Genomic DNA, 26,054 nt, shown 5'->3' with positions numbered 1-26,054 from the left:
TCTCCACACCCAAAATGGTGATGATACAGAGCCTAAACAGCTTGAAATTTCCAGTGAAACATCGAGCAGGGAAACTGGAATGAGTCTTACGGCACCCACATGGGTGCTGCTGGAACGCCTTTGCTCCTTCACCTGGCATCCCTCTTGTATACGAGAAAGTATGGCCTTGCTTTTGGTCTTCGTACCAAAACGAGCGGTTTATGGGAGAAGAAAATGAGCTGGGAGAGACTCTTCATGTAGGTTTTCTGCCTCACAACATGCCAAGCTGGGAAAACAGAGCCAAGTGAAACTTTCTGGCTCTTCTGCAGGGCTTAAACTACGTTTGCACTTTCAGTTCGTGTGAGTTCATACCCTTTGAGTATCATTGTGAGATTTAAGTTCAAACCGCCAAATTAATCAAGATCAGGCAAACCCACTAGGTTTACCTTACTTTCTGTCAAAACCAAAAATGTTGACAAGGCTTTGTTTCGGAGTTACAAAAATGAACCCTTTGAGACAAATTGCAAAATGCTTGAGGCTTTGAGTGAAAGCAGGATCTTCAGTCAGGCTTGTTCAAAGCTGGACGCATTGGTTTGGTGAGCTTTGTTCTGGGCTACAGAGGTCAGTATGGATAAAAGAAAAAGATACAAAAAGTAGCTCAATGGCTAAAATTTTACACATTTGGAATAAAAATGTTCTGTGTTCCAAAGGAAATCAGCCATGATGAACTGTAAAGGCAATAAGCAACGACAGCTTGTTTTCTCTCTGCCTCGTTTCTAAGGACAGGAGCGTCACTTCCCTGGGTGTAAGGAAAGTTAAGAGTGTTCTTAAATGCTCCACTATGTCTGTCTTCTGGAGCCTTCTTTTTTTGTTGTTGATTTGTTGTTGTTGTTGATTTGGTTAGGTTTTGTGTTTTGGTTTTTTTTTATTGTTTTTAAGTTTGGGCAAACACTTGTTTGCCTGCTGCTTGTTGAGCATGGTCTGTCAGCTAGCCTTAAAGTCAGAAGTGGGACAAAACAATAGATAACTTCAGATATTAGTGGTGTGGTTGCACTCTGCGATCTTGTTAATTGTCATTTTAATTGTTTAGGTTACATCAGGCAAAGTAATTAATGTGCAGAATTGTTTATTAGGTTTGAAAGGACAGTGCAGGAACCTGTGAGCAGAGTAAAAACAGGGTCAAAAAGCACAGTGCAGTAGGATACTTTATTCATTTTATGATTTAATTCATTATGTTTTATTCTTGGGCCACATCTAAACCCTTTATTGTTTTTACCTAATAAATTGTTTGTACAGCTGTCGTTATTAAGGCCCTCCTCTTTCAAACATTTCCATGCATTTAACTTTCCTTACACAAACACACTTCTGCAGCGATGCGCAGATTGAGTAGCTTTTCATTTGTACTTATGTTTTTCTACAGGACCCAAATATATTACTTTTCAATGGAGTAGTGCTTGTCAGATCTCCAGGAGACATTAAGACACTCTTTTTTTATGGTTATTAAAAACCCCCCCAAAACAGAAGAGAGAATCCCTCTATCAAGGTTCTCATTTAAATTGCTACTGAAACCTGGAACTGACGGGGTCTCATCAAAAGGCATTTTTGCTCTTTAATGGAAACTGAATGAAAGCCCAAAACTCAGGCTGTGTTGTTGAGACACAAATATAAACAAGAGACAAGGAAATAGTGCTGTACAATGCATCTTCCTGAGTTCTTCCAGCGTGGAAGAATGGTTACTCATGTTTGGAAAAGTGTCAAGTTAATGCTTCTGATTAGAGATGGGTGTGAAGCTACAGTTTGGGCTTGGTTTGGCTGATAACCAAAGTTCCAGGGCGTTGGGATCCAGCCTCTGAGCCTGGCCTCAGCCTCACTTCTAGATATGTTATAAGATTTAGATATTTTATAGTATGTTTATGACATATTAAACTAAATTAAATGTTAGGTTTCACTTATATCACTCTCATTTAAAAAAAGGGGGTGGGGAGAAAAAGGGGTGGAAAGGTTACATTAACACTGTATTGTAAATTTAATACAGCTCCAGATGCCTGAGGAAGGTTTTTTTTAGTATAATTCTTTAGTTTGGAGAGCAACACCAGCTGCTTTGCTTTGTGATCACATTAACTATTTGAAATTTGCTTTGATATTAAGTAGAGCCTCAAAGCTACAATGACAATCCCTTAACTTTTTTTTTTTAAATCAAATACAAAGTCTTTCTACTGCTGAAAAAATTTTATACCTCAGAAGTTAAAGGATGTGTGATCATTATTTTAGTTTTTTTTTTTCCCCCCCCAGAAGTAACGTAGTTATATTGTGAATCACTCACTACTTCAATGCCTGCCAGTGGCTAAAGCAGGGAAAGGGAATTTTTCTAGATCTAATGGATATTTTCATGGTTACTTGATGGCTGCCCAAATACGTATGCAGATTGAGTAGTCTGTCCTTGTGAATTTAACTGAAGCAAATATTGATTATTTATCAGTGAAAATATTTCTGAATAAAGATTGTCAGTGGAAAACTGAAACAGAAAGCATGCTGAAGTCCCTTATTCAAACCAGAGTTCTGACTGTTTGAGTTCAGCTACTCTGCAAATCTGAGTTTGCACAGGTAAACTCATCGCTGCCATTGCTGTATTCTCCATGAGTGATTCTCCCAGGAACAGAATGAAAAAAAAAAAATGATGCCCTCCATTTAATGAGGACTTCTCCTAGAGAGCTTGATTGAAGCCCAATGATACTTAATGGTAACGACCGGTGTGCAATGGGGGACAATAATTCTGTGGAATTAAGATGAGGCACTTCAGCTAAAATGCTTCAGCTGAGACCTGGTGCTAATGCATTAGACTCCTGTTGATTGGGAATTCTGCTTCATCCAGTCACAAACTGATTAAACAGATCCTACAGTGCCACAGTCGAGAGAATGGTACAAGGCAACAGAACATCATTGCTAACAATGGTCATCTTTGAACCAACATGCTTTTTTAGAAACAAAAAGAGAAAGGTCAGCAGTTGCCCTCTGTTTTCAGCAGAAATCATGACATGGAATGTTTCCTGGCAGGTATCCCCCTCTAGGTGCTCTAGGGAGAAAGAGAAAGGAAAAATAACAAGGTGTATCCCTGGGGAGATTTCCTTCCTGACCTCAGAATGGTTGGATCAGTTAATCATCAGGCACGTGAGCAAAGCTGGCTGTGTTTGAGAATTCACCCAGCTACCTCCTAACATGAACCACTGAAGGATCTGTGTCATTCAGGAAAAAGGAAAATGGGTAACAGGAGTGGGAGAATATTGTGAGTTAGGAATGTTTTAGACTCTAAAGGAACAAAAAGGGATAGCAAGAATAAAACATAACTGGTGTAAATCAAAATCCTTTTCAGACTGATGGTGAAAGAGCGTGCCAGAGACCCCCATGGTTAGTTTGGATGTGGATAGAGATTGCTGAACTGGTGTTAGATGAATACTACATGGACTAATGTTGTTATGGGAGACTAATTTCCCAGGTATAAATTGCAAAACAAATGCAACTAGTATCAGCAGAGTCCATAGCATTTACTGGGTGGCTGATTCCTTCATCAGATATTGACTGACCCAACAAAAGGTGATATTATTTTAGATTCCATATGAGTAAGGGAGGGACTGACTGCAACTGCAAAAGAAAAAACCCTCAAGGAGCTTGATGTGCTCAGATCTGAAGACCACATAAGTGCTGTGACAGTGAGTTGCCAAAGTTGTGTATCATCTGTTAAAAACAAACCACAGGTGAGATTCTACTATGTCTCAGGTAAGCTTTGCCAGTAGGGAGAAGGATGCGTTTGTACGATTGTACCCTACTGAGTTTGGGATACAATATACTGGTTTAACCATCTTCAAAAGAGAATGAAACTGGAACAGGTGCAGGAATGGGTCATTAGGGTGACGGGGGAGTGGACAAGAGCTTGGTTCAAATATTTCAGTGATGTGCACTGAGAGGGGACGTAACTGCTGACTAAAAATATCCTAAGGTTGATCAGAATGGGAAATAATAATTTTAAAGCTAGCGTTAGGAATAAATTGACTAGGAATAAATTTAGACCGTAAACCATAAATGCCCTAACCACCAGGACGAGTAGGCTTTAAGACAAGAGTATCCCAAAGGCGAATCTTGAAAAGGTTGAAGGCAGTTTTATAAAAGTAGCTACGTGGTTTGGTTGTCTCTAAGAGGAGACGAGATGTCAGTGACCCAGGCGTTATCTCGTACCCCTGTGCCTCTATAACCTTAGGAGGCCCCATGCCTAAAACGAAGGCCATGTGCGTAGGTTTTTTGTTAGCCTGGAGTTTGCAGCAGTCTCAGGGTCTCAGGAAGGATTTCCCAGAGAATTCAATGGAAGGTTTGAGCAGAGCGAGGCTGCTGGCATTTTCCACGTTGTTTATCTTATTCCTAATCCAGCTATGAAGCAAACATGTTATATTCTAGCATCCACTCCTGTATTACTCGCTCAACCAAAACGCCTGTTGACATCAATGGGAGCCCTGTCCAAGTGAAGACAGCAGGATGAGGCCTGACATCTTTTCTTCCACCCAGCTGGAAAATAATAATAATGATGATAATTTTTAAAATCCACATAGTAGTTATTCTTTTGAAAAGTTAAAATAACACGGTGCTGTGACTAGAGAGTTATAAGGGAAAGTGCATCAGGAATGTAATATTGTTTCCAGATGTACAATGTCATAAAGAATTTTTTCCACACTTGGAATGGTAACAGGAATTTTTTGAGAGAGATCATTTACACAGTGATGAGATATGTTACATGTAAGTAAATGCCTGTATGCCTGGAATGTTTGTACCATATGTCTAAATAGGTGTCTGTGAGTGATACAGCTTTTATATATATATAGATGATGATGATGTATATTTACTTGCATATATGTAATTTGAAGAGGAGCATACTTTAGAATATAAAAATATTGATACAATGTATAGATGGGGGAGGAAAGGTTGTAGTACCCAGGTAAAGGTTTGTAAAGGAATACAACACTTTGTGCATGGAAGTGAAAGAGGGGCAGGGCAGCTTAGAGAACCTGAGTTTAACGTGCTAAAGGCAGTTTGACTGAATGTCAGGGTAGGTGAACCCTCACTGTGGTTTCTGAGCAGGGATTACATTACAGAAATCCACCCAGGAAACAGTAATAGTTTGGAGATACAGCACATGCATTTCTTCAGTACTGCTGGGGAATCATTGTTTTACGTCTGTGGCTTCATAGCTAACAACAAGACCCTTGCAGATTTGCAGAGAAAATCTTAAGATCTGTTGAAAACACCGCTTAGAAGCCTGGGACTCCCTCGCTGTTCCTAGAGATGGAACCTATGTTTGGATGGATGAAGGAGCAACACATTGCCATGTCTATTGCTTGCTGGATCCATTGTCCTGAAACTCCAACAGAGGCGATGGGCTGATCCAGCTGTTGGGCAGCACAAAATCTTTAGTCTTTATGCTGTGTGTGTCAAATTTGGCCCTCAGCTACAGCTACCAGAACCCATGGCCTACCTGACATATTTTGATGTTCTCAGATCATTCCCTTAGGATTATATTTTGCAATAACTACTGATTTTAGGTAAAAGACCATCAACTGAATAGGCACAGAAGCCCAATTAGCATGCACAAGAGCAGTGCCCATCAGGTCAGGAACAGAAAAATGCTCCAGAGCCATTTGCCAGTAATTAATTCACCAGTGCTGAGGACAAATCTGAGAATGGGCAAATCTCCAGGGAAGTTTGCGCATCACCTTTCAGCAGCACTAGCTACAGGTTTAAAAAAAAAAAGTCCCGGAATGTTTTATGATATTAGGAGAACAAGTGTTATTGATAAATACATGTTCAGAAGGGTATTGGCAAAAATGCATATAAATGGTTAACAAGGTAATGGTAAGAAACGTTGACCTTGATTTGTTTAGCTAAGATGTAAAGATTTTTGAAGGTCAAAGGTGTTCTTGTGTAGTGTTTTGGAGTCTAACTGTGTCTGACCCTCTAACATTAAGCTGCTGTGGCCTGCAGTTTTGAAGAGTGAAGCAAACCAGGGGGAAAGAGAGAAGGGGGAGAGAACAGGAAATGGAGTGAGGTGTTTCAGGAAGTTGTCAGGAGTTGACTGATTGATTCCAGATGGAAAGGGTCACCCTTCGTGACCCAGGAAATACTCACTGGGGGAAAGCAGTTGGCTTGTGAAAGGGAAGGGCCTGGGAGTTAGAGACCATAGTGGAATGCACATTCCTCTTCCTTTTATCCATAAAATATTGTTTTTTAATCTTCAGTATAAAACAATTGGATTGTCATCTCCACCAGGCAAGAGGGAATGACTGGAGCAAAGTGAAGAAGTTCAGCAATTTTTATGTCCGTAATCTCACAAGTTCTTACTCCACATTGTTGATAATGAGTTGGCTAGCAGCGTCGTAGCAAAGACGGCACAGGTCTGCTGGATTCCAACAGCACCTCAGAGATTACTGCAAATAAAGGCCAAAACTTTAGAAGGTTCTGGTCCAAATCTGAACTTTGCATTTTGTCCCGTCCCTGAGAATGCTGTATTTATTTACCCTGCGTCCCAGCCCGTGAAATGCCAAGTGGCTTTGACCCTCCTGTGATGAATGGGAGAGGTGAATAAAAATGGAACCGCTCATGGAGAGAGGTCTGAAAGTGCATCTTTCATGCCTGCTGGCCCAGGGAAGAGAGAGGATGTTCAGCGCTTGTCTTCGAAACAGAGTACTCTGCCTTGCCATTGCTCATGCTGCGGGGATCTCTACGACTCCTGCTGAAACGTGGCTCTTGTGCACAACATTTACACCCAAATGGTTCCTCAAAAGGGGAACGTGTGTATACTTGAAGCCTGCAAATACTATAAAGATCTCATACTGAGAGCATGTAGGGGTGTGTATGTATCGCATACGTACCTTGTGTATGTGAGGTCAGACATGTATATATTATATAGTGTAACTGTATATATATGATATACTTTTTATTTACATTTGGTTACAATTTAAACACTTGTCGTAAATATTTCAGACACTGGAATAATTCAGGTCTATTCCCCTGTTGCCATAGTGTGCTCTGTGCTGGCCAGTGAGAGATTAAAATTTATTTCCATTGTTTAACGGAAAATAATGAAGTGCATCTGAGTGGGTTCAGCTATGTCATGCGGGAAATGTTCGCTTTGGACAGGAGTCGCACTCCACCCAAATGTGCAATGATGAAATCAGTTGGCACACAAAAGCAACACATTTTGTGACAAGAATGCTTGAGAAGCATAAGAGTACAGTATGACAAGAGCCTTTTGGAATGAATTAAACTTCTCTCAAGAAAGAGAGAAAGTATTCTTTAAGCTAGCGTAATCCTGTAGGAGGGCAAGGTTTCTCCTGCTATATGCTGAATATAGTTTTACCAACAATTAGAACTTGACCTTCTCTTACCTGGACTATGACAGCTGTATCTGTGAGAATTCATGAACACATCTGGGGTCAGATTCTCAATAGCTGTGAATTACTGTAGCCCTGTGGCAGCTGAATGGAGTTACGCTGATTTACACCAACTGATGGTTGAAACCTGAAAGTTCAATAAGATGCATCTTCTTTCAGTAGTTAGAACGCAGTTTGTTCATTTTTTTCCTAAAAGTTTGTTGTTTAAAGGCACATATATTTCTGGTTTTATAGGACTTACAGCTTTGGATATTGTATCATAAAGGGAAAACTAAGTGGGATTAATTAACATATACAGTTACTTCCTCAAAGAATTAATATGCTGTTGGAGCCCAGCAACACAGGTCATGGAGGCTAAGATTTAGAAACCGCTGCTTGATTCAGGGTCCTCAGGCTCAGATGATTTTCAGGAGGCACTAAGCGCACGCATAGGTCAAAAACCAGACACGATATTAGGTGCTGTTTTCACATAGCAGGAGTTTCCATTTTGCTCGGTCAATGGAGACCTGTATTTTCGGAGCAGATGCAGATACATTTGCATGTGTGCGCAGTGCAGCAGATGGCTCTGAATCTGCATGTACGTATCGGAGGGCAAATTGCTGTGGTGCTCTGCAGCCTGCCCTCCTGGTTGGTATAAGTAGAACTCTCTGCCATCAGCTATGCTACAGCGTCTCATAGGAAACTAAATTTAGGGCCATCTGCAGTAGCTGGTTCATTATACAGTAAGAACTTTATATGGCCCTTAGGATGCTACACTAAATGGAATTAATGCATAGAATGAAGGCTGAAAATATTTTCTCCCTTCTTGTTAGGGAGTAAACCCTGCAGAACATGATGCCATTTTACAGACAGAACAGGTTTTAACTAAACTGAATAATTAATACTTAACAAGTTGAATTTCAAAGTAAATTGTTTACCTGCCTCCTTTTTCTTCCCTTTCGAAATATCTAGGTTGTGCTATCAACAACAGTGAACGTTGACGGGCACGTACTGGCAGTGTCTGACAACATGTTTGTTCACAACAACTCCAAGCATGGGCGGAGAGCAAGGAGACTCGACCCCTCAGAAGGTAGGGTATTTGTATGAAGAGCGGTATGCAAATGAATGCAAAAGCCTATTACCCACTTTTCAGTTTCTGTTTGTTTTCAGGAGGGAAAGAGAGTTAAGGGGGAACTACAGAACCTCAGGGGCTTTAGAGAAGGAGGCGGCAGGAAAACAGTGTCTATTGCATGCAAAGTATGATCCTCTTTACATCTAAGAGACAGGCTCCCCTTCTACACTCCCCCCCCCCCTTTATTAATTAGTTTGTATTGCAGAGATGAAAAACATAGAAACACTAAGTATTATCTAAATTTCAGACTTCTCGTTCAGCTGGGATAGATTTGATTTCAGGCAAATTAGGCAGCATGACATCTTAGTTAAACAGAACTGTTACAGCATAAGATGTGTATGAAAAAGTGTCACTAGTTCCCTTAAACAAACTATGTGCAAAGCATAGCAATGCACAGAAGGAGACTGACACTAATTGATTTTAGTTTGTTTGGCTAAGCAAGACTCATGGCCGTCTACAGGATGGGTTTTGGACTATATTAAAGCAATTACAAATACTTGTATCTGTTAAGCTTCAAAATGTTGGCCCCTCCTCTCCCTCCTCCCATGCATTCATTACCAACTCATTCCACCTCTCTCACACAGACAGTACTCAAAATTACTAGAAAATGCTATCTGTGTCTACTTTTCCCTCCCCTGCAGCTAGTGAAAGTGAGAAGAGCTAGTGATGTTAGTAGAAAAGACAAGCAAGGATATTATTTCATTATAATGTTTTGCTGCCCCACTTCTTAACTGTGCCCTATATCAGCCTAAAAGAAGAATTAATGAACTGGAAGAAAATGATTGAATCAGTAAAGAATTCAGAGTGGTGTTAATTCTCCCCCAGCGGGCAGTGAAATGGTAGAAGGAAAATCCCAGGATTCCTAGCCTAGGAAGCCATCCAGTTTTTCCTTGACTGATTGGATGTGATTGACTGGCTGTTCAAAGGAGTCTCATGTTTTTGGAGCACTGCCAAAGTTCCCCTCCACCTCTGACCCTGTCAACATCGGGAATGGAGTGATGGATTGACTTTGGTTATGGCCTGGAAACCATATTGGGTTCCTGATGGGATGTATAGTCCAGAGGCCTTGAACATATGGAAGAGAGGAGGGAAAAAAAAATCTACTCTCTAAAATCAAGAAAATTATTAGAAATTGTCTTGCGACAGGAATTGGAGGAAACATTTGACATTCCCCTGCTTTTTTACCCATTGATAAACTTAATAAATCTTAATCTACCTTTCTTTCCACAGGGTTTAGCTTTTGTGTGATCATATGCTAATGAGCGGGGGGGTGTTTAAACAGCTCCTGCACAATCATTTAAGCGTTTCATTTTTACACCCACTACAGTTGGCCTGTTAGGCTTTAATGACATAATGTTAAGTGCCAGTAATGAATAGGCAAGTAATTAACACTAGCAAGGCAGAAAACATGCTTTTATTTATTTATTTGTTTATTTATTTATTTATTTGCTGGGCTTTGTGGAATGGTAAAGCAGCCTTCATGGGTGAATGGCTGGAGGGGACTTGTCCTAGGCCTCTGTCAGCACTAGGGAATTCATGCCAGCCGTGAAGCTGCAGCAGTGCAGAAATTGCCAGCAGTGGACAGGTGAAGCTGCTTTAAGCTACAGTTTGCATCTCCCTTGTGAGGAAAGGCTGAGAGACCTGGGCTTGTTCAGCCTGGAGAAGAGAAGGCTGAGGGGGGATCTCATCAGTGCATATAAATATCTGAAGGGTGGGTGTCAGGAGGATGGGGCCGGGCTCTTTTCAGCGGTGCCCAACGACAGGCCAAGGGGCAACGGGCACAAGCTGGAACACGGGAAGTTCCACCTGAACATGAGGACAAACCCCTTCCCTGTGCGGGTGCCAGAGCAGGGGCACAGGCTGCCCAGAGAGGCTGTGGGGTCCCTTCCCTGGAGACATTCACACCCCGCCTGGACGCGGGCCTGTGCCCCCTGCTCTGGGGGTGCCTGCTCCAGCAGGGGTGGGATGGGGTGAGCTCCAGAGGTCCCTTCTGACACCCACCGTTCTGTGATTCTGCGACTTAGGACTGCTTAATCTGCGCAGAAGCTGCTTGCACTCATCTGCTGCCAGGGTTTACATGCAATATTGCAAAGAGTCTCAAAGCTCTGTGTGGGGAAAAAAACCATAACCTGATGCTTTGATGTCCTTTCTGTTTTGTTTAGCCACACCGTGCATCAAAGCAATCAGCCCAAGTGAAGGTTGGACTACAGGTGGAGCAATGGTGATCATTATTGGAGACAACTTCTTTGATGGGCTGCAAGTTGTATTTGGAACCATGCTTGTGTGGAGTGAGGTAGGTAGAGGTGCCTCCCTATTGCTCAGCTGAAGAAACACTCCTTTTCTGAGGAAGGTGGAGGGGGAAGAGTGTTAATTCCTATGCCAATAATGGTACAAAAATGGTGGTATGTAAAGCGGGCCATATAAACATGTGCAAAGGCAATTCATGGGACGTGTTTTCTCTGTGGGACTCCTTGCTATGCGATATTATTGAGGCTGACTGCTTGGTAGTATCTAGAATGGAATTGAACAACTCTGGGTGTCTGGAGACAGGTAATGGTAAAGAAATAAAGAAAGGGTTAGAGTATGAGAAGGAGAAGGAATTCCCTCTGGGTCCAGGAATAAGCCAGCAATTAACCAATGGGCATAAGCTGTACAGTTTTCCTGGTGACAATTTATCCTAAAATGTGCGGATCTTCTCCTGGAGGCAAGAAACTAGACCAGAGGTATCACTTGCCTGACCTATAGTGTCTCCTGTACAGGAATAAGCAATGCATTTACTCGTAAAGTGTGTTTGGAGGGTGAAAAGTGAAAGCAGGGGGAATAACGCAGATGTGTCATAATCGCGCCTCTCCTTTTGTTGTTTCCTAGCTTATCACGCCTCATGCCATTCGAGTTCAGACACCTCCACGTCACATTCCCGGAGTGGTTGAAGTGACATTATCATACAAATCCAAACAGTTTTGCAAAGGCGCACCAGGCAGGTTTATTTACACAGGTAGGTGATTGCGAGTTACGCTGGAGGAGCCGGAGCTCAGAGCCTCTTTGGTTTGGTAATCAGTATTGACAACTCTCTGCTTGCTTTATTTATTTAGCCTCTTGCTGTTTGAAGGCCACTCTGCTAGTTGTGACGTTTGGACATGTAAGGAGATAGCTTCATTGTTGTGCAGAGGGGTTAAGGCACTGTTACTACATGTGCTAATATTTTTTCCCGATTAAAGCTCATGCTGTATTGTATGGGTCTGCCTATAGATATACTGTGCATACAGGAACTTGATAGCGTTGTTCTACATACTGGAAAACGCTTTATTTATAACAGTATTTGTTTTACATTTCCCTCTTGCTGGGGGTAACCTTTCATTTTCAAGATAATCCCAGTGGAGGAGAGCATCTTGTATCGAGAGAAGCCAATGAGCTGAGTGGAAAATTAATCTCTTGGGGTTTCTTTATTCTTAAATGGATTATCAACTTATTTAGTGGCCTATGTTCACCTCTGCTAGAAGGAGAACACTATCTATAGATCTGAAAGAAAAAACTCAGGTGGGACCAGATAATCATCTCACTGAACTGTCAGTAGCAGTAGTAACAATAATGGCACACAATGTGTACGCTAAAGTTTCTGAAGCCTGTTAAGCATGGCTGGAGAATAACAGTATGCCGTGCTCTAAAGGGTGGATTTATATGTAAGCTGAAGGACTTGTTCCCACCAAACCATATGCAGATTTCTCAGAATGGAAGGATTTATTTATTTTTTTAAAGCCTCTTACTACCAACAATCACGATTAAATAATCTTTATGTGTTATAATATAATAATGAATGTCCAATAAAATTTTTATTAAAAACTTTAAGGTAAAAACTTAACCACCTGTTGCACAAATTAGTTAGAATTTTTCCAGAAGTGGAAAAATTTGAATGAAAACCTGACACTTCAGGACTTTAGAAAGAACCAACGATTTGTGAAGATCCTCTTACTGTCTTATGCCATTTTATATAGCCTTTATTAGTACACAGGCTGAATTAGTGGAAATTATGTGGGAAGGTGTTTATTCATAAACTGCCTCACCTAGAAACCTGCAGCTAGAATTGAGTCTCCAATTATGCTAGGTGCTCTAAGGAAATATAAGCTTAACTGACAAAGGGTTATTTTTGTTACGATAGAGGTCTGACCCACAGTTAATTTAAGAAACTGAAATGATATCCATTGACTGAAACTGACTTTGAATCAAGCTCAAACATATTAGGACTTTCTTCTGATTTTGCACCAAAATAACCCCAGTGCAGTGAGAGTCGTTCTGGAATTATTCCTGGGCTTGTGAGATCAGGATCTGGCCAAAAGCTTTTGAAATACATTTTCTTCTAAGGCAGCGCATTGATTCAGTGATCTCTGGGAAAAGATGAATCTGATCTCTGAGCAGGTTAAACCTATCTCCTTTTCCTGAGAGATAACTGGCAAAGCCATCAAACAGGTTAAAGATTCAAACCTGTGTGCAAATGCAGCCGTGCTTCTCAAGAAGTGGGACAGGTTATCCTACCCGAGTCTGGCGCTCCTTAAGCAAAGGAGCAGTGGCATCTGTTCTGTCGCAGTATGGGGCTTGTAGGGGCTGCTCTGGGCCTCCTGCGTTTACCTTCAGAGAAAGAGAGACTCTTAATTCTTCAGTTATTATTACAGATTTATATGTAAAGTTCTTCTATGCCATTTCCTGCTTCTTGAGGCCTTGCTTTCACAGTGTTTCAACACAAGCATTACTGAGGGCCACCATCTATGTGTCATTGGTACCTGTGCTGAAAGAGTCTTAGGAACGGAGTGACGCAGAGGTATGTCATAGAAATGTGCGTTCCTCCATGAAGAAAAGCCTTCTTATTGTTATAAAGCTGTTTTAAGTGCAAGACTTATTTATACCTTCTAGGGGGGACTTGATTCAGACTGCAGTGCAGTTCTTTGACATGTTAATTAGAGTACTTCCACAAATAAAGGACATGAAGATGTATGTAGGAGCCAGCAGAAGAGAAGGAAGTTAAATATACTATCCCTGTTTTACTGCTGCTATTGGCATAGGGATATCTGTTAGCATTCTCTGAGGAGTGAGTGGGTGCTTACTGCCATATGTTACGGAACAGCATTTTGCAGAAGACACCGAGCTGTTAGAGCAAGGGTAGAACAGACAACTTCTCAATCTGTCTGTTCAAGAACCTGCAGTTCTCCCACCATGGCAGGCAAAATGATAAACACAGCTATTAGGTAGAGGCTCACCTGTGTAATCAATTCCCCCAGGTTGTTGCTGCTAATAGCAGTAAAAACAACTTCAAGTTACAAAAATAACATGGTGGCTTTTTTTTTCTTTCCGTGGCTGTGCTATCAGAAAACTGCTGTGATCCTGCTGTGAACAAATGCATTGATTTTTAACCTAGGCAAGCCATAGTCAGGCAGTCAAGGTCCTCCTGCCCCTAAGTCTTCTCCGGAGCTTCCACAACAACTTTTGAACCTCTCGACCAATTTCTATCGGATTTTGTCAGAAAGGCAGGAGCATCAAAGATGCACATTTTTGTGAAAATGGAAAATGGGAAGAGAGATCTGAATTAATCCTCCACTGGAAGAAAGGGTGAAGAGCCTAACCAGGTTATTAGACAGCAGAGAAGCTACCAGAAAACAGCCTCAGGAAACCAGGTTGTTTAAATGCCACTGCCCATGGAATGCATGTATCCACAGCACTCTAAAATACACTCAGTAGCAGCTCTGTGTTGGGTAGAGTGTAACAGACAAATATCCTATAAGATACCAAAGAGGAAAGTTCAATACATTTCATAATTACTGGTAAGGTAGTCCTGGGCGTCATAACGAAAATCTGGAGGATTTTTGTGATAATTGAAGTTTATTGCTTTCTTGAATCTTTTAATACTTTATATTGCAATATATTCCTCTAAGCTGTCACAAAGTTTGTAGATAACATATCAGAGAATGCAGTAGACTTGAAGGCACAAATGAGAGCGCTTCCCTGCTGAATTGTAGTCGCCTCTATAAATGAGAATTTCCCCTCTGAATACCTTCCCTTCACGTTCATCTTGCACTTGGCAAAAACCTAAGAAATGCAGAGACGTTAACATCAGGCCCAGGAGACTGAAAAGTGCAAAATCCTGCAAACTAAAAGCACGGGAAGGTGTAGTTCTGTCAGAAGTAGTAACAGCAGCAACAAGTGGCAGCCCCGGTACTATCGGGATCAGCTTGTATTAAGTCCTTCCTAATATTAAGAGCTGAGATGTAGCCTCAGATGAAAAGCACAAAGGGTTAAGTCGTAGATAAGCTAGTGAGTAGCTGCCGATAGGTAACAAGAAAAATTATTCACATAAACCAACCTCACAGGGTTCATCAGGGCCTCGCTGCATCAGACATGGGCAACCGGTCACAGAAAGACACGTGCTTCTGTTTTATAGAGGAGACATTGCCACAGGAGGACGAAGAAAGATTAACCACTTGCCTGTGGTTATACAGGAAAGCTGAAGATAGCCGGGGAAATAGATCCTCAGGTTCTACTCACATCCTTTAATCATCAGAACACCAGTACTCCTCTAAAACATGGAGACAGAACAACAACGATCTTGGTTAGCATCGTGCGTACCTGCCTATACCCTCAATATTTAACATACAATCAAATATTAATGTTTGACCTGATTATACTTGAGCTTTGTTTTTTTTTCCAAGAGTCACCATAAGACAGGTTGTTTGAAGAAGAAAATGATAAACTGTTGAAAAGATGAATATAAAAATTAGATATAAACTTCAAGGGTAAATCTAAAAGCCACAGTGGAGCTGTTATGGGAGCTCATATGCGTCCTGTAATGTGTATTTATAATAGGCTCCTTGCAAAGTGTGCTGTGCTGGCATTGCTGTCGTTATGGTTCTGTCAGCATTTCCACTCTTAAGTGCTATCATTCAGGGCGCTGCAACTCAGCCATCAAATTCCTCTTATCGCTGAAATGTGATGTGTGGACTTTTCCATAAGGTTCCCAGACGGAAAACCTTTATAAGAGTGAAGCCAACAGGATTCCATGGACACCTACCGGTGTACCACGGAGCGTAGCAAAAATCTAGAGAAACGGCTTTTTAGAGGTTAATGGCAGATACTGAACCGACTTACATACTTCAGAAGTGAAGCATATCCTTAAAGTGAGAGATAAAAAGTCTATTTTTAAATCACCACAACTAAACATTTAGTCCCCCTGTGTACGTCCGTCTGGTGAGAATACAGGTTACACATACATCGCCATGTTCTGAATGACTTTTCTTTCATCAGCTGTTCCTAGAGTAATAAGACATTTGCTCTCTGCTGCTAATCTAGCAGTAGCCTCGTGTTCTGCTTTTAGTACCACACAAATTCTCTGCCGCTGTAAGTAGTTCCATTAGAGTTGCCTTGACTTTAATAACACATCAGTTTATGCCAGCTGAGGATGTGTCTCGCAGGCTTTCCTATCTTAAGTTTGATCACAGCTCTTCGTTTACTTTTGTCATAGAGATGCTAACCTGGAAATGTGTATATCAGGGAGATTTTGAACATAATTTTCCTTGCTGAGCAGAAATCCCCCAGGGGTTAACTTGTCAGAGCAATGCAATATAAAATAATCTGTAGGATATGTTGGACTCCTGGGTCGTACTGTATCAGTCTCTGTGCCAGGTACCAAGGATGGGAGGGTACTGGTTTGCTAAAGCTTGTAAGTAGATTTGAGAAGGGCTTGTTATCTGCCTGTCGGAAACAACACTTACAAGGATGCAGTGAGCTCTACAAATCAGAAGATCGAGTTTGCTTGGCCAGGACACAACTGATATGACGGAAAGCATTTGCAGAGAGCGGCTCCTACCGCTGCTTTAGCCTATGGAGGACACGTGTAACAGGAGGCAACGCTGTGTTGGGAGCAGGGTGCTCGGAACAACCGTTGCCAGCACAGCGAATACAACACAAGACCACGGGCAGTACACTTCTAGCAGCACCCTTCCAACTCCGCAGCGTACCCCTCAGTGTAGGCTGACCGGTACGTATGTGCCTCCCAAGGCCAGGATTAGCATGATTATAGCGAGCGAGCTTCTGCAGCCAGCAACGTGGAAATGCTTTATTCTGTAGGGGTGAATACCAAATATCTCTACTGTTGGCTTGAGTGAAGGTAGCCGCTAGTGCAAAGTTGGAACTCAAGCCTTCAAGGCCACTGGTGTCTTTTTCCCTGTGTTAACACCCTTAAGAAGGTTGGGCATCACACTGCAAATACTACGCTCCCTCGGGCTGTTTTCTTTGTTCAGGGTATTTCTGGAGGTATGCGCACTTTGTTTTTTCTCATTCCTACTTCCCAAGCAGCGGCCTTGCTGCCCTTTGGTCTGCTTTAAGGAGTAAAGTAAAGCTGAGCTGCAGGACTTTGCTAAGGTCCTTGAATGTGGCCCTTTTTTGATTGGCGGAGAGGGAGAGTGCGCGTCTCCCAAGGCGTACACTGGCAATATCAGAATGAGCTGTCACTCATGGTAAATTGTGCAGATCTTCATAACATCATCTTCCTTCAACAGTCTTATGTGCTTTGATGTGTGGTGAAATAATTAATACTTTAAATGTCAGCACTGTTATAATGCGGGATCTGAGTTAGTCCCCGTTGAGATGAATGGGACTGAGCTGTTGTTTCAGGTTTTGCAAATGCAGACAGATGTCATGGCATCAGTTGCTCAAGTGTGAGAAATTTTTTTTTTTCCTCCTATTCCAGTGAGTCATAGTAGCTGGAGACTCATATTTAAAATGAAAGCGTGGCTTTTGGAGTGTAAGGAACAATACAAAAGAAGCAGCACTGCGCCATACTCTATTTGAGCCTTGTCATAGTCGGGCAGGCTGTGGGGCATTTAGTCCTCTTCCTACTGCTGACTGTAACAATTCTGTTGTTCAAACAGTTATGCTAGAGTGAAGTTTATAGACTAACCGACAATTCAGTTTATTCACTGGATGGTTGCTCTTTTTTCTGCATACGTTATATCATGTCATGCACAATTTTGTTAAACTGTGCTCTGGGAAATTCAAGAGGCCCCTTGTGCCCGAAACGCTGGATTTGAGAGTTGCCAAAGGGATTTTGCTGTACCTGAATCAGTTTTCTGGGGGGTTTCATTTCAGAGAGCTGTAGGAAATAATGAGCAGCCTGCTTCTGTGTCAGACCCCTTGATGGTCTCTGGATCCATGAACCAAAAAGCATTTGGATATAATTTTGGCGTATTTCTAGGTAACACATAGATAAATCACTGCTGAGCCAGTAGCTTTTTCCTCCGTGGAGGTGGTATTGTGGTGAAGCTCTTTAAACTCGCTGGTGGATTCTACACCCTGCCCTTTTGTTGGAAAGGCACCATTTACTTCTACAAACGTTGGACACTGGTTTTGAACAGGATTTCATGACAGAGATCTTTTTGTTTCATTAATGAGTAGAACCAGTAGTAGGCAATTTTGTTGCAAGCCGTACAGAAAACCTTTTGTGCTGAAAGACATAATATATACATTGATTCAAAATGGCCAAGTCCTTCTCAGAACAATTCAACATTGTTGGGAAATTATTTGCTGCTATTTATCTATCAGAATGAAAATGTCCATGTCAATCCATTGGAAAAATGTTTGTTGAACAATGGCCAATTTCTTCTTCCTGAATTAGCATTTTGTATATTCCCATTAGCTATTTTTAGCGAACTATGTATACATACATGTTTAAATTCCTATATGTTTTACATTGATTTTGCTTAGCTTAAGATATATAACTTAACTGATTAGGCATGTAATCAGGAAGAGAAATGGCACATCATGATGTATAGGCTCTTGAGAGAATTGGCTTATAATTCTCAGGATTATTGGCAAAAACCGCCACCCCCAAAAAAAACCCCTCTTCCCAAATGGGATGTAGATCCTGTGGCAGTTGAAATGTGTATTATTAAACTCCTTAAGCAAACCAGAATGGCTCCCAGTGGAGAGCAAAGACATTCTAAGTATAGCCAAGACTAAATTCTCAGGTCTGGGTTTTCTCTACTCAATTCCCATTTGATTATCTCTTGTAATATTTAAACTTCATGCCATGCCATAATTATTTAATAAAAAGTAAATATAAAATGTATCTCAGTGGGGAACATGACCTTTTACCTTCATGTCGTTATACCAAAGACGGACACAGATAAACAGAGAATTTAGATCAGAATAGTAGTCTGTCTCACTTGATAGTTTCATTTTGCTGGTGTCCGGGATGGTTGTCCTGTAAGGCGCTGAGTGTATTTTGGAAGATTCAATTAGTGCCATCAGCGTCTCTTGCAGGGAGGTGTTTTCTGCTGTGCTGACGTCACCAGCTATTTAAAATAATAATTATTTTTTTTTCTAAAGAACCACAAACGGTACAAGAGGATGGAAGAAGCTAGCGCTGAGTGAGGATGGGGCTATTATTACATATGCTACTTAGTAAATGTGTCATGAAATTCTTTGCAAGAGTCTCAGCGTGAACGTGTCATTTGAAGTATAAAGCACATCTGAAGTATAAGGAAATTCTAAAAATACCTCCCTGTTAACCGTATTAGTAAACACGGGTAATCCTAATGTATTAGAGGCAGTCAAAGCCTGTGAGTACGCAGAATGCTACAGAACTGACTTTTGGTTTCTGTGTTAATTTGAATTGATGTTTAATTTTGAATCATCAGAAATTAGATTATTATTGCCACGATTTCATAGTAGAGAGTATTAATGTGTCTGAAGTCTTATGAAATCATCAGCGATGCCGGTAGGGCTCTACCAGCTATTACTAACTGAGGATCTGGGTCAAAACATCTTGGTTTATCCACTAGAGATTAACATCATTACAGTGAAGTGGCTATGTATGCATAACAGCCATACACAATCGGAGACGTTAATGTGTCTAATGAATAGCTGTGCCCTACTTTGTGATGGCAAAATGCTGGGGCTCTGTGTGTGTAACGTGTTTATTAGATGAGCAAATACGGTACCCTTGGTTTCTGTCTGTATAACGATCAGAGTAGACGACCTGTTCCAACCTGCGTTTGTACCATAACTTGCTTATTACTGCCGTGGTCAGTTTTGTCCAGAGGAAATGCATTCATCCTTCAAGGAGGGTTTTGTGCCAATGCTTCCCTGCTGTATTTTTCAAATTATTCCCTCAGCCTTTGATAGATAGAAGCCTTTGATAGAAGTCAGCATTGGAAACTGGAGCAGTTAGAGGTGCAGGGGTCATGCTTTTGTTGGTCCCTCATTAAGAAAACCAAACTCACTCGTGTAACCCTTTGGAATACTTTCAGGTAGAAGTTTTGCAAATAGCATGCAGCGTTCACATAAATTTGGTCATTTGCTTCAACATAGCTGCCTCTGCCTGCATCTTCTGGAACACTGGCATAAAATGAGGCTGCCTGTGCCCACCGGGATGAGCGGGCACAGGGGGCGCGTGCACGCATGTGTATACGCATGAATGCACAGACTTCTTTCAAGGCTTAGTGTAAGCAGAAAGATATCACTAATTCGTTACTTAACAAATTACAGCCACACTGAGGGATCGCCCAGGAGCACCCGCAGTTCATTACGCGGATAATGGCAGAAACATCTGTACAATTAAATGGGTGGAGTTGGGGGTACCAGGAGTCGGGGGGGGGCTTCATCTGTGTAACACGGTCTGACATTAATAACTTGTGTGTCCCAGCTTTCTTAGCGGTAAAGGATTGCCTTTGACAAGACATTAGGGATCCTCATGCGGGAGTTCTTGTAAAGCTTAGCTTACTATTCAGCCAGTCTTACGCACCAAGATCAGGGCTCGCCTGGGTGGGAGGCAACGTACACCTTCTAGGAACGCCGGCAAGGAGAGGTTTTTCTGTGGCAAACTATGAAAGCCATCTTTCGTAGGTAATGAAACTTAAGAGTTGTACAAAGATATCTATGGGGTTTTCTTCTCTTTTCCTTTCAGCTTTAAATGAACCTACCATAGATTATGGTTTCCAAAGACTGCAAAAGGTCATCCCAAGACATCCTGGTGACCCTGAAAGACTAGCTAAGGTAAAATATATTTCAGCATTTCACTGAGACTGCTAAACATATTCTTTCATTTCTAAGTCACAAGAGAGAAAAAATTGTATCTTGAATGACAATTACATGGGAACGTCAGATCACTAATTAGCTGTAGGTCCAAAGGAGAAGTTGACCCTGTAGAACCCAAAGCTACCACTAATTTTCGTCTGTTCAAACAGCTATCTCAGCTCTATCCAGCTATCAAATAGCTAGAGCTCAAACACTGCGAACTTCTTTTTTGCTGCTAAAATGAGAGGCCAGCGCAGGTATTTTCCCAGGTCATATTTATGGCTCTTTGCATTTATCCATATTGGTAAATCTCTGAACATAAATGACACATGACAGACATAAAGGATTTGTTGTAGCAATCTAATTATAAGGGACTCTTTTAGTAAAAAAACACTTAATGCTTATGTGTTGAAACAACTCAGGGTTTTATGGAGCTGTAATGCTGCACGCTGTGTTGATGCGGCACCTCGCACAATGAGTGTGGCATTAATGACTGTATGCCTAGATTTTAGTGCGGTACCGACTACAGCTATTAGCATCTTTGCATGATGAAAGACTACTGTATTCAGCTAGTATACAGCGTAATTTTTTTCCCTACAACCAGAGGTAACATAGGATAGCTAAAGTGGTTTAGTTGTTTAGTTACCATTATTGAGCCCAAACGGATGTGGAGAGTAATCCAATTTTTATGTGTCTATGTCAAAGAGTAGATTGAAATGCAGTATGGACCGGCGTTCCTATTTCAGTTGGGTACGGCCGCAAGCGCCTGCATCGCGGACGTGCTCGGGGCAGGTTCAGGACGCTGGAGAGCGCCAGGACCACGCTGGAGCCCTGGGCCGCAGCCGGCGCTGCCGGCGGAAGCATCCATCCATTGCCCGCACGCCAACGCTTTCTGAGGCGGCTGATGATTTTGCATGTCTAGTTTGAGATACTTTAAGGGGTTCAATTTTTCAGATAAGTGGCAAATTACAGCTCTTTAAGGGCCCCAGTTTTCACACAAACACTAGTCACTTCAGAAAATACTCACCTGTGGTTTTAGTTGCACTGAAATCCTTTTCTGTTAAAAATGTCAATGTTATGCATCTGCTCATCCTCCAGGAAATGCTGTTGAAACGAGCTGCTGACCTAGTTGAAGCACTGTACGGAACGCCACACAACAACCAGGTCAGAATGACTGCGCTCAGCGGGGGAGCGGTGTAGGTTCAGGTCCCGTAATAAACACTAGACAAGTTCTCCAAGCACGTTTCTGAACTTGCCCCTACCCTTCTGCAGGACATCATTCTGAAACGAGCTGCAGACATCGCAGAAGCTCTCTACAGCGTACCACGGAATCCCGCACAGATCCCTGCACTGTCCAGCTCTCCTGCTCACAGCAGCATGATGGGAATTAACTCCTACGGCAGCCAGTTAGGCGTCAGCATTTCAGAGTCGACACAGGGGAACAACCAAGGTAAGCACTGCCAGTAGTATAGTGTTGATTCAAACAATGAAAAATTGAATCACAGTTGCGTCCATAGTAGTTTCTCAACTTCTCTACCTGCTCAGCGTATGAAGAAAGATGGCTTTAAACTGCCAGGATGGGGAATGGATGTGTGCTGCCCTTTTGGATGATACTGTGTCTGCACCAGGTTCCAGGCACCAGATTACCTACGGCTGAAATAATTTTTGGGCACTTTCTGGTACCACCTTAACCCTGAATTCTTCCCCTGCTCCCCTCAATACCCTTTTGCTGGTTGGTTGGTTGGTTATTTTTGTTAGATCTCTGTTTTCATAAAAGACAAGGACAGTAACTGGGAAAAAAAATTCACAGTTAAAGAGGTGGGGCATTTTCTTTCTTCTTTTTTAAGGCTGCTTCTTCAGTGTTAATTTTACCAACTTGCACATGTTGTACGTATTACAGTTACTCCACATATATTATTGATTGTTAGGACAATGTGCCATAAAATGACATATTAACAGTAATACCTCAAGGGAGTAATATCCACTTTGGCCATTTTCTGACTCTTGAATATTTTGGTTTTTAGCACTTGATTCCAGTAACGTACAGCCTGTGGTTGACTACAAGAAGAGCTGTGTTTAACACTCTGAGGCAGTAAAACCATGTCATATGAAGTTAATATTACATATGCCATGTCAAAAGGCATCATGTAGATAATTTTGCTAGGTTTTTTAATAAGGTCTTACCAGCTCTGAATTAATACTTCCTAATATAAATGGGCAGAAATAAATGGGAACCACTTTTAAAGTGCTGTTGGATCACATCTTTCTGATGAAAGCTGTTCCATGGAAAATCTTTTTGCAGCTGTAATAATAGCCTTGTACTTTAACGCCGATAGCTATAGTGTTCTTCAAGTCCCTTTTTGGAGACAAAAGGGGCTAAATTTTGGTTCTCAAATATTTGTGATGGGGTTTTTTTAGACAAAAATTGGTTTTTACTTATCCAGCTTATTCTTTCCCCCAAGTAGAGTATCTTCAAAGTCAAGCTGCAAACTATATATAGGTTGTAATTTCCCCTTATGGGGAAATTAATTAGTGTATATAATGTGTATATGTTGTAAATAATATAAAAAATATAAATAGTGTATATATGATGTGTAAATAATAATTAGAAGTGCAATTAATGCACTTCCTTTAGTTGTAGTTCATCAATAATTTGGAAAGTAAAACCTCCTCCCTAAAATTGTAGAAAATCTCGCAGATGTTATAAATTCTATTTCAGAAAAAGACGAGCATACACATTTTTTCCAGGTGTTAGAACGAATTTCTACTTTTAACAAATCAAATCTGATTAGACAAATATACATCAGTTCACTTCAAAAAGTTAGTGTCCCACCTTGTTTTAAAACTTAATATTGCTTGACTTGAAATCCACTGAATTTAACGGTACTTGCTTAAATGTTTCAGTTAATCTGGATTTAAATAAGTAATTTATTTAAGCAAGGAATATATAGGAGAAAGTTTTAAGGCAAATCCATTGACATGCTTTGAAATGTGGGGGGTTTTTTTTTTCAGGTTACATTCGTAATACAAGCAGCATCTCCCCCCGCGGTTACTCGTCCAGTTCCACACCTCAACAGTCTAACTACAGCACTTCCAGCAATAGCATGAACGGCTACAGCAACGTCCCCATGTCAAACCTGGGCGTTCCAGGCTCACCTGGGTTCATCAACGGCTCTCCAACAGGATCCCCCTACGGACGTATGTGCTTTGCTTCTTTTAGATTCGATTCTTGCTCCTGCTTAATTTAATTTTCCACATCAAAAACAAACAAAAATAATGCAGCAAGTGTTGTCCTTCAAGAGACGTTCTCAAGATTTAGTGAACATTTTTGTAAAAGGTTCTGATCTGAGTTCTGGTATTTTTTGGTATGAACTAGAAAGTGTTTCCATTTTTCAGAAACAGAGGAATATTGCATCCTACTTGTGTTTCTTTCATTTTTTATCATTTTACAGATTCCTAAGTGACACATTGAGAAATAGGGTACAATTTACAACTTTAGATGTTTAAGGAAGCAGCCATCACTTTCAGCACAGAGACCACTCTGAATCCTCTCTAAAAGCCACTCTAAAATAATTCTATGTGTATGACCTGCATCAACAGTAACTGAGAGCTGAGTTGTGGATTAATTTCCTGTGAAACTCTATTACCTTGTTAACCAGAAATATAACAATGATGGAGTTAAGTTCTGGAAGTTCATATTATCGCATTTCTAGTTACTAGTTTTACCATGAGCAAGTCGCTCTTCCCTTCGTGCCTCAGTTTCCCTCTAGCAAGAGCATGTGTGTTTAATTTTTTTTATATAAATATATATATAAAAGAGGACAAACAGTTAAACAGCTATTTACTTATTGACTTATTTAATCATTTACCCACACCGTCGTTTACGGAGGCTATAGCTGCCAATAATGTCAGGATTGTGCCTTTCTGGAAAACACCTGGTATCCTGCAAAATGTTATTGTATTTTATGTACGTTCACATCATCTGCATGAGGACTGACCCACCGTGCAGTGACGATGATGGCTCCCTGCTGGTCTGAAACCTGCTAAACAATATCCTCCTGGTTTCAGCTGTAATTTAAGGCTAAGGTGCAACTCAAAGGATGTTTGAGTGCTTTTGATACTTTCCCTATTCTGGAGCTTTGCCATTGACATCAGTAAGGAAACAACCAGGCCTGCAGCATATTGTTATTCTGATTTCAACTAATAGATCCATGAGACTTGGGGATCCACTTGAACTCACATGAAATATGGTTATTTGTTCCTTGGTTTGCTGAGAAATAGCTGATACTTTTCTGGAAGGTAAGAAACTGTTGCTTAACAAGCTATTGGACATAGAATGGGACTTTTTCTTGCAAGATACTTCTTTAAAAAGAAGCCAGTTTAGATTCAAATCTAAGCAACAGCTTAAACATCCCCCCTCAACTCTGACCAAGGAAATTTTCATTTTTAAAATGCTGCGGGGTGGGCACAGGAATTACCGTGCCTCCCCAATTTCCAAAGCACAGACTGTAAGTGGACAGGCCATTACTGTCTACTGCTTGTTCGTATGGACTCTCCCTCTCCCTCGATGACTTACCATTTTCTGACATCCTCACCCTTCGTTTTAAAAGAATTAAGCACTCTCTTTTCCAGACTATTCACTATAATACCTCTCTACTTTAGACTTAGTGTAAACAGCCAAATCAATGCGAGAATGAGATCTTCTTTAAGAAGGAAAATGAGTAATCGGCAGGTAGACGTTTTAAGCAGTTTTACCAAGCTTCTATGATTTAATTTCTGATGAGGATTCACTTTTTTCTTTTGCAGTAATGTCGTCAAGTCCAACAGTTGGCTCCTCCAGCACTTCTTCCATCCTTCCATTCTCCTCTTCCGTCTTTCCTGCTGTCAAACAGAAGAGTGCCTTTGCTCCTGTCATCAGACCCCAAGGGTCTCCCTCTCCTGCCTGCTCTAGTGGCAATGGAAATGGGTTTAGAGGTAAGAAACGTACAATTAATATTGAGCCCGCGCATGTAAAGCACACTGCGTTAGTCTGGGTAAATACAGTAATCATCTGAATACCATTACACTGGTATTACAGGACTCAGTAGTGTATATCTGACCCAATCCAACTGGATTAAAGCAACGCTCCAAGCTTTGTCTATTTGGTTTTAAAACAACAGGGGGACAGACACGCATTTATACCAAGGCGGCTTTGACCCACGCTGCATTTCAATACCAGCTCTTTTGTGAGGAATGACTTCTCCTTAGGCGTCAGGGACTTGTAAAACAAACGTCTGCCCTGCAGAGTTAATACACAGCTCTGTACGTAACAGCCAATATCTTGAAACCTGCTGCAAGGTTTAGGCTCATACCGGGAATTGAGCCCTATAGTACATTTACAGCCTTTTTAAAGGTGATCTGCAAAACAAATGTGAGTATTAAGATAAGAATGGAAAGCTGTACTAAATTCTTTCTTTTAATAGGCTGTGGGGGGG

The 26,054-nt window shown here is 41.2% G+C and overlaps 1 protein-coding gene across 1 annotated transcript in view; it reads left to right on the top strand.

Moving 5' to 3' along the window:
* The window catches only part of EBF2 (EBF transcription factor 2), a 144,640-nt gene that overhangs the window by 109,717 nt on the left and 8,869 nt on the right, over positions 1 to 26,054 (top strand). The window contains exons 8-15 of the mRNA XM_075117514.1: positions 8,364 to 8,481; positions 10,686 to 10,816; positions 11,392 to 11,518; positions 20,471 to 20,559; positions 21,679 to 21,744; positions 21,853 to 22,030; positions 23,593 to 23,778; positions 25,387 to 25,554. Coding sequence (XP_074973615.1) covers positions 8,364 to 8,481; positions 10,686 to 10,816; positions 11,392 to 11,518; positions 20,471 to 20,559; positions 21,679 to 21,744; positions 21,853 to 22,030; positions 23,593 to 23,778; positions 25,387 to 25,554 — 1,063 coding nt within the window. The remainder of the gene's footprint in view (positions 1 to 8,363; positions 8,482 to 10,685; positions 10,817 to 11,391; positions 11,519 to 20,470; positions 20,560 to 21,678; positions 21,745 to 21,852; positions 22,031 to 23,592; positions 23,779 to 25,386; positions 25,555 to 26,054) is intronic.

Source organism: Phalacrocorax aristotelis, chromosome 24 (assembly GCF_949628215.1).
Source record: "Phalacrocorax aristotelis chromosome 24, bGulAri2.1, whole genome shotgun sequence".
NCBI lineage: Eukaryota > Metazoa > Chordata > Aves > Suliformes > Phalacrocoracidae > Phalacrocorax > Phalacrocorax aristotelis.
The sequence above is the reverse complement of the archived record's forward strand: the minus strand, read 5'-3'. Positions and strand labels throughout refer to the sequence as shown.